The sequence below is a fragment of the Hetaerina americana genome, unplaced genomic scaffold (assembly GCF_022747635.1).
Source record: "Hetaerina americana unplaced genomic scaffold, ioHetAmer1.1.p SCAF_1, whole genome shotgun sequence".
Lineage (NCBI taxonomy): Eukaryota > Metazoa > Arthropoda > Insecta > Odonata > Calopterygidae > Hetaerina > Hetaerina americana.
Window position 1 is genome coordinate 118,707,777 of NW_027286069.1, and position 13,726 is coordinate 118,721,502.

The 13,726-nt window shown below is 37.1% G+C and overlaps 1 protein-coding gene and 1 long non-coding RNA gene across 5 annotated transcripts in view; both read right to left on the reverse strand.

The window, feature by feature from the left end:
• Positions 1-1,985: 1,985 nt before the first annotated feature.
• LOC139696121 (uncharacterized) lies at positions 1,986-12,369 on the reverse strand. The gene is made up of 3 exons (XR_011702586.1): positions 12,301-12,369; positions 9,015-9,218; positions 1,986-6,771 (listed from the first exon to the last, which is right to left on the reverse strand). It is a non-coding gene; the product is annotated as an uncharacterized lncRNA (long non-coding RNA).
• A 27-nt stretch (positions 12,370-12,396) lies between these two features.
• LOC139696128 (zinc finger protein 497-like) overlaps positions 12,397-13,726 on the reverse strand; it is a 116,703-nt gene continuing 115,373 nt past the window's right edge. For all 4 annotated transcript variants that reach the window (XM_071594731.1, XM_071594740.1, XM_071594750.1 and 1 more), the window contains one exon: positions 12,397-12,805. In XM_071594731.1, the coding sequence (XP_071450832.1) occupies positions 12,502-12,805 (304 nt within the window). In that variant the 3' untranslated portion in view covers positions 12,397-12,501. The remainder of the gene's footprint in view (positions 12,806-13,726) is intronic.

Below are 13,726 nucleotides of genomic sequence, written 5' to 3' on the forward strand. Positions count from 1 at the left end.
AACCTCTTTATCTTCTCCATTTAGCAAGTTATTTCAATATACGTCTTCTTGAAACAGAGCAAATCAGCAATTTAAGCTGTAATTTTCAACATTATGTATATAAGGATCAATTAATATGCAGAATAAATTTCATCCAGATATCTCAGTCATTTGTTACCAATGATTAATAAAAAATGATGCCCCTGTGTGTCTGAAAAACAGAATAAATTTTGCAACACAAAGAAACATTGGTATGGCAAACTCAAATTTCAAGAATGAAACGAAAATAATTACCTGGTTTAATGGAAATTCCAAATCCCATATTCTCCACATTTTAAATGTAAACATTACGCATTGTCCAGCTGGGGATTGTTTTGTAGCCTATGGAATGTAATTTTTCATTATAATTGAAAGCAAGACACCTTTAACCAAGATGCGGGCGTGTCCCAGCTTTAAAATATTTTACCAGTAGAAATTCTAGGCACATGAGTAATTATCACATGTCCCACAATTAATAAATTATGAGAAGGAATGACATCAAGTTGCTTATACTGCTGGATAAGTCTTCTGATTTACTATGCAAGTATGTCTTTCTATGGGTTAAGGGTTCATTGAGTTTGGGAAATTTTCAACTAAATCAGATCTTATTCTATATTAATTGCATATGCATGCTAACACTCATACCTGCAGATATGATGATATTATAAACAAACCAGAATACAGAGTAGGTAAAACTATGTAAGTATGTCAAGCTTTTTAACATTGCTTATCAGCAGCCAACTTCTCCGCCACCAAATCACTTGGGTACCTACCTTGGGTATGAGATGTTTTTACACTCTCAGCACAGGATCTGTAAATCATTAAAACATCACTCAATCATTCACTGGGTAGCCAAAATAATAAATGAATGGCTTCTGCATATCAATTACAAGTGGCTACATTCATGATTTGATTTACACGGCACATGAGATGCTTTTATTCATAAAGCACAAAAAAGTGAAGCATTAATATCAATGTATCTACTGGGAGATAAATTTAAAATTCCAGGTTTTTTCTGGGCCATAAAAAAAGTAAATTTCCCCAGATTCTGTGACACATCACTCTAAAACTGATCTACAGGAAGGGCCACGGAGAAACATATCATTAAAACAGGGTACGGCAACATAACTTCCTTTATTGAAAGCTTTCCGCATTTGAAAAAAAGGAAGTTATGTTGGCACAGCCTATACAACGATATAAAAAACTTACCTTTCCTTCATTAATTTAATTATTGTAGAAGATAAGAATTGCAATTAGCACATGGCTCGAGGATGGGATCAACCACCACACCATCCTCAACTCCCATACTAAGGGTCGAAGGTTTCCGATGACCAACAGAGAGATAGCACAGCCTTCCAACTCATTAGGAAGTGATGTTTTGGGCCGTGGCCCACTTATCAGCAGGAACCGAAAAATGGGGAGTATTATGTACAATTATTGCATTGGTTGAGTGAATCAATCAATACTAAACATCCTCATTTGGCAAAGAAAAATTTTTATGGAAAAATATGTAATGGAATTGAAGATTAAATAAAACTAATAAGGGTTTTTAAATTTCCAAACTTGCAAAAATATTCCAGCAGAAAACAAGTCACGTTGAACAAGTAGGCAATCGCCAACACAGATGCCTTCTGTGAAGACCTTCCTAAATCCTTAAAAAAGTTGGAGAAATGCCTTGGAAAAGTGCTTCAAGTGAAAAGGAGAGTGTTGAAAAAAAATCTACCCAAAATAATGTTTTCTATTTTTTACTACACTCTTATAAAATGATCAATGTATTTTAATGAGTCCGTTAAGTATTCTAAAGGTGAGCAAAGGCAAAAGGTCTCAAATTGCATTTCTTTCAATTTTATTAAATCTCTCCATCGACAATTCATATTATATTTGATTCCTAGTTGAGTAGAAATGGCTTCATTGAATTTTCTTAACTTAGGAATTTGACTTAAAACAATAGTGGAAAAAGGTGGAAGATGAAAAATAAAGGGCACCCAACATTCATGGATGATGACACCTTTGTTTTTAGTAAAATCAGAGAAGTATTTAATAATCGATCCATATACACAATTTGGTAGTTACAATGTTAAGATGCTAAGCTATAACAATTATAATGATTTTTATACAGTAATAATAATGATATAGATTAATTGATTTCCTTCATACACGCACACACACACAAGGAGTATCTATGAAAATACAAAAAGCACTACACATCTGATTATATTAAAATCTTAGAATGTTTGGAACATAACTCCATAAAAACAAATACATTTGCAACAGAAAGTAAATATTTCAGAAGTTTTTGCCATTGTTTAAAATAATGATGCACAAGTTTCTAAATCCATTCTACCAGTAAAATTTTTACTTTTGGAAGAATAAATTTGTTTAAAAATTAAACAAAAAGTCTTAGCTATTCACAGAAATAGCATTAACATGACTATAAAATCATATATAATATGACTCAAAAGTTAATACAAGAATGGATCCAGAAACTTCTTTACTAATTACAAACAGCATTTTGAGTTACTTCATGCTTACTTCAGCTATATTAACAATGTGAAAAATGTCATTTTGTACACTTAAAGATTAGGGAAACCATTTGCTTTTGAAAACACAGCCAGCTAACAGCCTCTGTGGTTCATCAGAATGGCCAAATATGTTGTATAAACAAAATGATTTGCTGATGTAAAACAGGAATTCAATATTTCTACGAAAGATTAAATTTTTTTTGCCAATTTTAACAAATAATAAATTTACCAATTATAAAAACAAATTTTTAAAGAATCTTTGGATTGCACCCAAGGTCGATTATGAAGATGAAATGTAAATATTTTCATAATGCCTAAATAAAAAAAAAACATGGCCAAAATGATGTCCGCCCAGAGTGAAAAACAGAATCCAAGTTGACATCAACGCATTTCAACAATTGGCTGTATAATAACAAAGTATGGCATACTTAAAATGTTTTCTGTTCCCTTTGTGCAACTTATCTTATAGACAACATAAATATATCAACATTTTTTCTCAATAGAACAGGCAATAAAATTCACTGGATTGACGATTCCACATAATAGAATCATAACAAAAAAATCTCTTTAGAGACAGCTTGATTACACATGTACCTAAGTGAAACACCATTTTCCCACATAAAACTGCAGATATGGCTCTTTACTACCATGAAAATGGTTGGATATTAATGTGAATAACCTAATTTTGCAACATGCTGTTTTAAAAATGACTTCATTATGGCAATTATTTGAAATCAACATACTATTCAAAGTTAATGACAGAGGCAGCCTTTTATGCAATAAAAATCAAAGCAGCTTTTTTTTCTTAAAATTAAATTAAACTATAAGTGTAAAAATATAGTCCGAGATTAAGGCTATAAGAGCTCAGATATCAATAACTGATTAAAGTCTACACTGAATATGAAAGAAATATTTTCATTAGTAAAACATATAAAGATTGTTATGATTCTTAAATAGACTAAAATATTACAATTTCAAGCAATATCAATCATAGAAAGCAAGGAAATCACATCCTTGCAAAGAAACTTTTTCCAAATGGTTCATAGCTGGGCATTTGATCATTAATGATTTCATAATTTTCAACGAAATGAATAAAATATACATGACTGCATGTTTACAGAATCAACTCATGCACAAATGATGGGCACTGAAAAAGGATTCCAGTGACCTTTAACCTGTGCTTCACATGTTACTCAGGGATGCTGACTTTCACTTTTCTTTACAGATTAAGGAATAACACTATGTTAAATCAAAATTTCAAGCAATGACTGTTATTTTATGATAAAATGAAAAAATAAAACATTCTATATTACTATTAAGTTTCATGCTATGCATAAGTGATGTATCCCACAGTATATTTTATAAATATAAAGATATGCAGGACAATTTTTTTCAAAGCTAAATATTTCCTTAAAACAATATTATCCTAATGATGATTAGGGAAATACCAGTAGAAAAGGGTATTTTACAGTTTTGTATGAACTATTACAATCCATTGGGGCATGTGAAAACAGCAAACAAAGTATCAGATAAAAATTAAAGGAGCATTATTCATGATTACTGTATTTCTTAAATAAATGTAAAGTTTAAAAAACACAGACAAATTCAAATACCCTAAAGAGAAAATACTTCCTTAAATTTCTAGCTTACACTGGGATCTATTTTAATAACTGTTGAGCTTATTAGTATTTTATGTCATTTTGCTAAGTTGGGAAAGGTACAGAGCTCAATGAGAATTCTACTATAGAGCTGAGATATGCTTTGCATTTAGGTAGGTAGTTCCATTGAATGTATGTAATTAAAATGGCAGTTGTGCCATCCACCTATATTTATCTACATAAAAGTGGGGTGGGATCTAAATGATTGATTAAGAGGTCCTTGGAGAGGTTTCCAAAGGTGTATGACAACATATTCTTCAACTGTGAGGGCAATTATGTTGATTTCTCCATTACACAAAGTAATCACAAGCATAAATAACCACACTTGTCCTCCCTTAAAGATGCAGTCCATTGGGAATTAAAATCAGCTTTTTTGGACGCAATTACTTGTGATCAATACAATTTCTTTATCAGTCTTCTCCAATCTGAAAACATACCATTGGACATGCATTACAACCTTCCTTTAGGATACAAGGAATGGGACTTCTTATCAGTTCAACTGAAAATTAGTCGCAGGAATGCAGCACTTGAACCTACATAAAAAAATTTCTCAGGGTCAAACATTTTCAATGTTCAGCGAAAGAATTCAGAATGACGAAGAAAAGCTATTTTGATACATCAAATAAAATATGGCATCAGATGGCCTCATGATTAAGTACTCAACTGATTTAAAGAAAAACTCAAATTTATAACATATCCCAATAAAGATTTCCAAAATCCAAAACCTTATATAAGGCATAACAATCAAAGTATCTCAGTTTTGTCAATTCACTTGAGAAACATCAAAATATTTGTAGAGTAGGACAACTTACAATATACTTCAACTTTTAAGTAATGAAGAAATTTTAAAGTTAGAGCAAGACCAGTAGAAACTAGATAAACGTTGTATTGCACTTTCATTGTTGATTCATCAAAAATCACCTTTTTCAACATCTTGATTGAAGACTTATACAGCAAATAGTAAGTGTTAGCAAGTAAAGTTTAATATGTATGTGTACGGAAGCATGCATGCATACATTTATGCATATATATATAAGAATATATACACATATATGTATAATAAATGTGGTGACCCACGCTCAAAAGGTTCAACCTAAAATGTGAGCGCATGGTGGGAGAGAGATAAGTGCTTGTGTAACCATTGTTTGCTGAGAAAGGTCACGGGGATATGACTACGGAATAACACCACTCTAGAATAAAAGGATTCCGGAGTAATGGCAGACACATGCTTCAAATCCATACACCACACTCGTAGCATCATGCCATCAAATGAATCCTTTTGTCCCAAGGACTGTTAAAAAGTCTTGCATCCCAATCATTAAGGACTTCAACTGCTTGCTTGTTCGATATATTCAACCTATGAGGCCTTCGTAATTCACAGAATTTGACAATTTGGAGATTGGTAAATGTACAAAATAACACCGTGGTCACAGGCCGACCATCATAAGCAGAGAGTGGGCGGTCTCCTTTGAATGGCAGCCCACGTTCCTCGTGCCACGATCGAATGACATCCAAAAACACCTTTGCACGAAAGGAGCAATGCCTAAGATAGGGATACACAAATGGGATATGCAACTAATGCTCATGTAAATATTACATATTGCTCTTCAACTGAGGTAAGGGAGGATGAGTGACGAGGGCGTCACTTAGAAGTTATCATGGAAAAGAACACTTTAGGAAGCAGAGGCAAGGGAGAATTAAAACCTTCCAGTGATATAAATAATCATTGCTATTAAATGCCCAACAATAATGCAATAACTCAAGTTTTTTTGTTGATGATATTGCATAGTCTTACAAATAAAAGCATGCACTTTGAGAAGTATTCAAAGGATGGCATTTTTTTTCAAAGAGATGAGGGGGAAAAGCATCATCCTCCTCCCAGACAAGCTCTTGCTCTTTTGGGGGATTAACTTATATCCTTCTTACTTCTAAATCCACCAGCTACAGCAAACCCCCATAGGGGATAAGTCATGGCCCTCGATGCCAGCGCATAAGTCTATCTATTTTTGTGCACATGGGTAATACCTGCATATTTCACAAATCAAATGGCAGCACATCAGGAAGGAAACTCAATTCCACATTCCATAGCACAAGGGTTACTTTCAAGTGAGGATATGGAAAATAATGGATGAAGTAAGCCTGCATTTAAAAAAAAACATGGGAAAACAACACCTAGCACACGACAACAAGAGGAAGGTAAAAGTTTCCATCCGTCCCCCTCCCTCCCGCCTCAATGTCGTGGGGGGGGGGAGCTGCTCTGCCTGCATTGCGGGGGTGGGGGCTCGAGGGGGCGAGAGGAAGAGGGGAGGGTGAGAAAGAGAGCTTCAGTCATCTTCCCTTATGTATACTGACAGAATTGCACATAGGATAAGGAAGAGACCAGTGTCCATGCACCAAATCATTGTAAACGTCCCACCATCTTCTACGAGGGAGATCTTAGCCTGGGGCCTTTGGCTATCTTGGGGAAGAAACTATCGTTCTCCCTGGTCCTCACACTGAGCCATCACAGCACCATTTTTGGGATTGGTTGGTTGGCCACCTCTTGCTCACTCCAAAACACTTGCAGCCAAAAACTATTGATAGGAATTATTCACAATTAATTGTCAGTCAACACACACCCTGCAACTAAAAATTATTGAAACCAAAATATATTTTAGCATATTGGGGTGGGAGAATTTCTTTTTAGATTTAAATTAAAAAGGAAATCAAAACTCCAATATTTTCCTGCTAGTATGGAGGAGATAAAGTGCAAAAATGGGAGTCAAAAAATGAAGGCACATACTTCAAGCAAATATCAAAGACATGAAGAATCATTGTCTTAATAACTAGATTTAATTGCATTTACTCTATTCATGTTATAATTTAACCGTTGGAAAATTGATAAATTTTTCCATCTTTTGGTGCTTTTTCAGAATATCTTAAAATACCCAATATAAAACCAATATCCAATCATCAGAGATCAGGTATAGAGTAGGTTACATTCATATTATTTTAAGAGTTCCAGAAGTTCAAAAATTGTTATGACATTGTGCAACATAATTTTTGTAAGAATACACACAATGGCTCTAATACTAAGCAATAGATGGTTTAGCTTATTTGAATTACCCATACACACAAGAAGAAACCATTGGAGGTAATTTTATGGGAAAAATACCATATTTTCCCATCGATAATGCGCTCCCAGAACTTTGTGGTTATCATGAATTTGTCTAGATACTGTGCGCCCAGGGCTTCATAGTTATCTTGAACGTGTATGGAGGCCGTGCATCAGTATATACATACATACTACCTTGATCAAAAAGTTCCCGGAATAACCACCGTGTGGCGCTCCCATCGTTCCGATTTGAGTTCTGTTTTTTTTGTTAAATTGGTACATCTGTTGTTGATATTCCCTTTAAATCTTAGTGTCATAACTTGACATTTGCAAAAGTTACGTAGCCAAGAGTACATCTATCTCTGTGTGTGTTGGCGATTTTTTACAATTTCAGAAATGGATTTAAATTTGCAACCACGAACTTGTATTAAATTTTGCGTAAAAAACGGATTTAGTGGCGCACGGACGTTGGAAATGTTGGAAAAGTGTTTCGGCAACGATTCTCTAAAAAAAACGGTCGTTTACCAGTGGCACGAGCGGTTCAGAAGTGGTCGTGAGTCAATCGAAGATGATGAACGCAGTGGCAGACCATCGACATCGAAAGTCGGTGAAAAAATTGATAAAGTAAAAGAAATGTTGGTCAATAACCGCAAATTAACCATCAGAGAAATAGCGGAGGACTTGAACATTGCCTATGGATCCGCCCAAGACATTGTGGTTAATGATTTGGGTTTCCGTCGTGTAGCATGCCAAAAGACCTCAATTTCATGCAAAAAAGAGACCGTGTTGACGTCGCAAAAGACATGATTTGCGAGGCTGAATCCGATCCCACATTCATCAAAAGGATCATTACTGGAGACGAGACGTGGGTTTATGAGTACGACATGCAATCCAGACATCAGGCAAGTGAATGGCGTTCACCAAATGAGCCGAGACCAAAAAAACCACGTCGTTTTCAGTCAAAAAAGAAGGCAATGCTGACGGTTTTCATGGATTACAACGGTGTAGTGCATCATGAATTTTTGCCAGAAGGCCAGACAGTAAACAAAGAGTATTATTTGGGCGTTATGAGACGTTTGCGTGAAGCAATTCGCCGAAAGAGACCAGAAATGTGGGCAGAAAACTCGTGGATTTTGCACCATGATAACGCACCGTCGCACAGTGCTATCATTATTCGTAATTTTTTGACGAAAAATGCAACAAATACCATCCAACAGCCACTGAATTCACCTGATTTGGCTCCCTGTGACTTCTTTCTGTTCAATCGAGTTAAAAAACCATTACGGGGAACGCGTTTTAGCAGCCGAGAGGAAGTAATGGAAAAATCGCAGGAAGCACTGATGGACATACCGAAAACCGAATATTAAAAATGTTTCGAGGATTGGATCAAGCGCTGGCATAAGTGTGTTGCAGTCGATGGGGATTACTTTGAAGGGGACAATATAGATTTAGATGAATAAACTTGTATTTTTAATTTTCTGAATAAATTCCGGGAAATTTTTGATCAAGGTAGTATGTGAGTGTAAAAATTATATATATTGTGTGTAAAAATTTGTCTATATCGAATGTGTGTGCGTAAAAATGCATCTACGTTTGGAATATTTAAATTTTAATGACACAACGCGCATCGTCATTTTTTCGATTATCTGAACATTTTTGCATGGATACCATTGGCATGGTCGATGGGAAAATATGGAAGAACAGAATATGAAGAGTGCTCACCTCACAAGTGAGGGGTGGGAAGTTGGCTTAAAGGGCACCCGGATCAAAGCGCGTGTAGGGCGAGAGGACGGGATGGGAGGTGGCAGCGGCAGATGGGGGCGGGGAGAAGATTCTCACTTCCTGGTGAGAAAGGCCACCAGCGGCAGAGCCCCCTTGGCTGGAGCTCCCAGTGGACACGTGCTGCGGAGTCTGTTGCTGTGAGTGCTGGAAGAAGGGAGGGAGGCATATTGGGCTCATCTCAGCGGGTGCAACTACAACTCCCCTTTTCATCACTAGTGCTAGTTTAAAGCGCAACAATGTTTACAATAACAAATTCCAAAGAAACTGCGGGAGATGCCGCAACAGTAACTTTTAACGGAGTCATCCGCTAATGTGCATTTCAGTGCAACAATTTCAGAGTGTAAAAATCATTCGCAACATCTTGTTCCTTTAAAAGCCCCAAAATTTCAGAGTTTAAGAGGACGCCTCGGTAGCTTAAGTGGCTAAAGCACTCGACCGGATATTGAGGGATCTGGGTTTGCATCCCAGTCAAGGCGAATGATTTTTACACTCTGAAATTGTTGCATTGAGATGTTTACAATAGATTTTATGAACATTCATAAGGTCAAATAACAATAAAAGTAAGATGTATGACAAAACCAGATAATGCATTTCATTAAAATATTATTTTAAATATTTTCTTTGATTGAAAATAAGAAAGAAAATTCCACATCTCTTGCTATCATTGATTGTAAAACAGCTGTGTGGTCCAGCATTCAAAAGTTGGATTTGAAACATTCATTTGCAGTGAAACCTTCATGGCAATGGCATGTTTCCCAGATCTAATCTGTGCCTTGTGGTTAACTCACACATTTCACTTCATAACATTTACATATATTTGAACAATTATTTGAGTTTAAACAAATTCATTAATTTCACATTTAATCTAAATAACTATCAAATTCATGGTGCATAACTGTATCTTTCAATTTTTACATTAGAGTCCAAACGAGAAAGTTGAGACTTTCCAGCAAAATATTTTTAACGAGCTACATTCATGTAGTGAATGACAAATGATATGAAATGTGAATGTTCTAATTGAGAGATGGAAAAAATGTGAATGATGGCCTTAAGCCACCAAAAGAAAGTGCACAGATTTATGGAGAGAACAAGCATTTTTGTAATTCAAAATGGATTTTAAAACCACAAAATTAATTTTTACAGTACAAATTTGCAGGATGATTAAAACAACAGGCTCTCAATTTTTCAAATTGAACACTGAAACGCAGGCTGTATCGAAATCAAATACTGAAAAACCACAAAACTATAGTTTTTCATCCTTATACGAATCAATTCCGTAAAATTATGCCAGAAATCACCAATAATTTCAAGTTGTTTCATTCGTTGTGTCCACATTTTTCTATTATTATTATTACGACAGGACATGACTGCATGGAACACTGAAGGAATTAAGAGGGGATGGTGGTGTGATAGATTTCAGAGCTGCTACAAACAATACTTACATTAATCACCTATAATAGGAAACATTCCATTGAAAATTTCTTTCCATATTGCTGAAACTTGTTTAAGGGGTACTAGTCCACGGGGTAGAGCACTGAGCTCCTAACGGGTTCATTCAGGGTAGTCAATTGATGTCCCCGGGCACCCATGATGAGGCCCAGATTGCTCGAGGTGTACTGACAATGAGGCTTAGTAGGATACACCTATCCTCAATGTTTTCAATCAAATATCACCCCACTGTTGATTTTATGAAGCCAAGGCAGCTCGAGAGATATTTCAACAGTATTTCCCATATGTTGCATGGTAACTTCCCATCAAGTAGGTACATCACTTGATCGCCTACTTATATACTCAAATGTTCATGCATTTAGGTATATAGTTAAAGGAATTTCTTTTCCCAAACTAATGCATATTTTTAAGAATTTGTCCATATACATATGTCGTTCAAAAAGTCCTTTACAAAAAAGAGAAAACATTATTTTTGGTATATTTTTTCTTACATGCCAACATTATCTCCTTTTAGCACAATACACTTTATTAAACCTTCCAAAAGGTAAGACTTCAGGAAATCTTCAAAATGGGCACCCGTGCTGGTGAGGACCTCCTTGCTCAATATGAATCTCATTCGGCCAAGCCATTTTTTCAAGTTTTTCAAGTTTTCAAGTCATGAAATTAAAAAAACATCACTCGAGCCAAAGCTGGTAAAGAAGGCGTATGTTTTAATAATGTGAACTTTAATTCCATCATTTTCATCATTGAAACTGGGCAGGTATCCACCCTTCCATCGTCTTGATGGAAGAACATTTTTTTCTCAGCCAAACGAAGATGTTTTTTCTTGATTTCTTCAATCAACTGGTGTAATAACGCTAAATAAAACACTCCATTTATTGTTCATTCTTTTTACAAGTAACCGTTGTAGATGATTCTATTATGCATTCCAAAATACTGAGGCCATCCACCTTGTAAACTTATCTCAGTCTTCTCCTTCTTTGGAGCTGGATTGCCTTTAGTAACCCACCATTACAACAGTTCATTTTTCTCTGGAGTAGAGCAGTGTATCCATGTTTCATCCACAGTTATGCATAGATGCAGGAACTCATCAGGATTGCAAAAGAAAAGCAGCAAACCAGCCTCTGAATTGACCAGACAATTGCATTTATGCTCCACTGGGAGTAAAGGCAGCACCCATCTTGCTCGTATTTTTTTCACACCCTATTTTTGTTCAAAATTGAAAACTTACAAAAATTGACCACGCCTGGCCATTTCTTATGCACATTGGGGTTAAGCCTTTTAAATAGAAAGGTTTAATCACCACACGAAAGAAACTATTTTTTTCCATTTTTCTTAATAAACAAGCTTTTGCTGCTTCAATCGACTGTGAAAATAAAACCATGAGGTGGATACAGTTGAAACTATAACAGCAGTCTAAGAGAGAGTGAGGCAAGGCTTACTAAAAGCGAAACTTTTCAGATGCTGCAAGCACCATCTATTGATTTTTTTAAGGACTAATTGAACGAGCCACACATTTATTCAGGGACTGGAGAATCTACTTTATGATACCAAGCAGTAAGTAATGCTGTTGTGATGGCCTGGAATGGCCTAGAAGATGCCTGTTTCACAGGCCACTCCGCAACTATGTCTTAAGAGATGAGTGAATGATCAGTAATTGACTGGATGATCATGAAGTGTAACTGATTTGTCATGATTGATCAATAACTCTGATGCCTGTCTCACGGTGGCCGAGAGCCCGCTTGCCCCCGCATCCATTTGGGGGGCAGAGCCTCACCTGCGAGTGCTGCTGCTGGAGGGGGGGAGGCTGGTTGGCGGCGGCTGCGACGGCAGCCGCCGCGGCAGCAGCAGCGGCGGCAGCTGCAGACGGGGGTGGGGGTGGGGGAGGCGGCGGGGGGGAAGTGGGGGAGTGGTGATGGTGATGGTGGTGGTGCATGGCGTGGTGTGGGTGGTGGTGGGAGGGGAAGAGGGCTAGGGGTCATAGGGGGCCCGGTGTGCCCAGTCGAGTCCCTCCTGAACTGCCGCTGCCACCACCCGATGTGGCCCCTGATCCAGTGCTGTTGTTGTTTGCTCCCGCGCCATTGTTTGTACCATTGGGGCCCCCACCTGGGGTGCTGCCCCCCCCTGCTGGGAGTGGTGGTCGGTGGTTTCCATGGTGGTGGGCTTGGTGGCCCTGGTGTATCTCTCCGTTGGGTCCGTTTGTGCCTCTCAGTGTGTGGAGCCGCATGTGATTGGCGTACCCAGGGCCGCTCTTGAAATGCTTCCCGCACCTCTCACACGTCCTACAACAACCAAATGAGGAGAGACTTTTAAGAGAGTACCAGCTTCATCTCCCACGATGCAATGAGCAAACGTGGATAAGGCATAGGAAGGCAAAGGTAGGACTACCCTGATCAAATGAGATATCGATATAATACTGATATTTACTCTAAAATTGGGAGTTAAAGAGTATCTGAAATGTGACACTGATAGCATAAATGTGAATCACCAATCAAAGAACTGAGCTGTTACTATGGTCATACACATTCACATGAAATGACGACAATGGTCTCTATCTTCCTTGGTGGAACCTATGATATGCTACAAGAAAGTAACAGCACAAATAATTAAATAAAAAAATATAACGTCATACATATGTAAGTGTATGTATAATGTATATGCAAATATATACCACAAACTAAAGTTATCAACCTCAAGGCCGGTTTGCTAGGTTATGGAAGAGCTCACCCAATACTATGCTCAATGGCATGGGAAATTTACACATCAGTTTAGGGAGGACAGATCCTTTCCTTATGTCATCTATGGTTTCCCAGGAAGTTCTGGTACCCAGAAAATCACATGGCTTTGGTGAAGCTGGAGGCCCCCTGAGGTGTGGCTGGGAATCAAACCCAGGCCCTCCAGTCAGTCTTCCAGCATTCTACCCCCTGGACTAACACGTCCCCAAGTGTATGCATATAATTGTGTGTATGCATGTAAATGTGTGTATATAGATGGGTGTGTGTAATATTTCCAAGGTTTTATAACTACTAGGTAGAAGATGAATATGCACAACATAAAACAGTATAAAACAATAGCAGTATTTTATTGAGAGTGCACTTTGGTGTAATTGGGCAAAGACCACTTGGGACAATCAAAATTCAAGCATAATTCTCTGAGTTTGGAATGGTAATTTGGAGAAACTAAGGCAGAGCAAAAATATAATG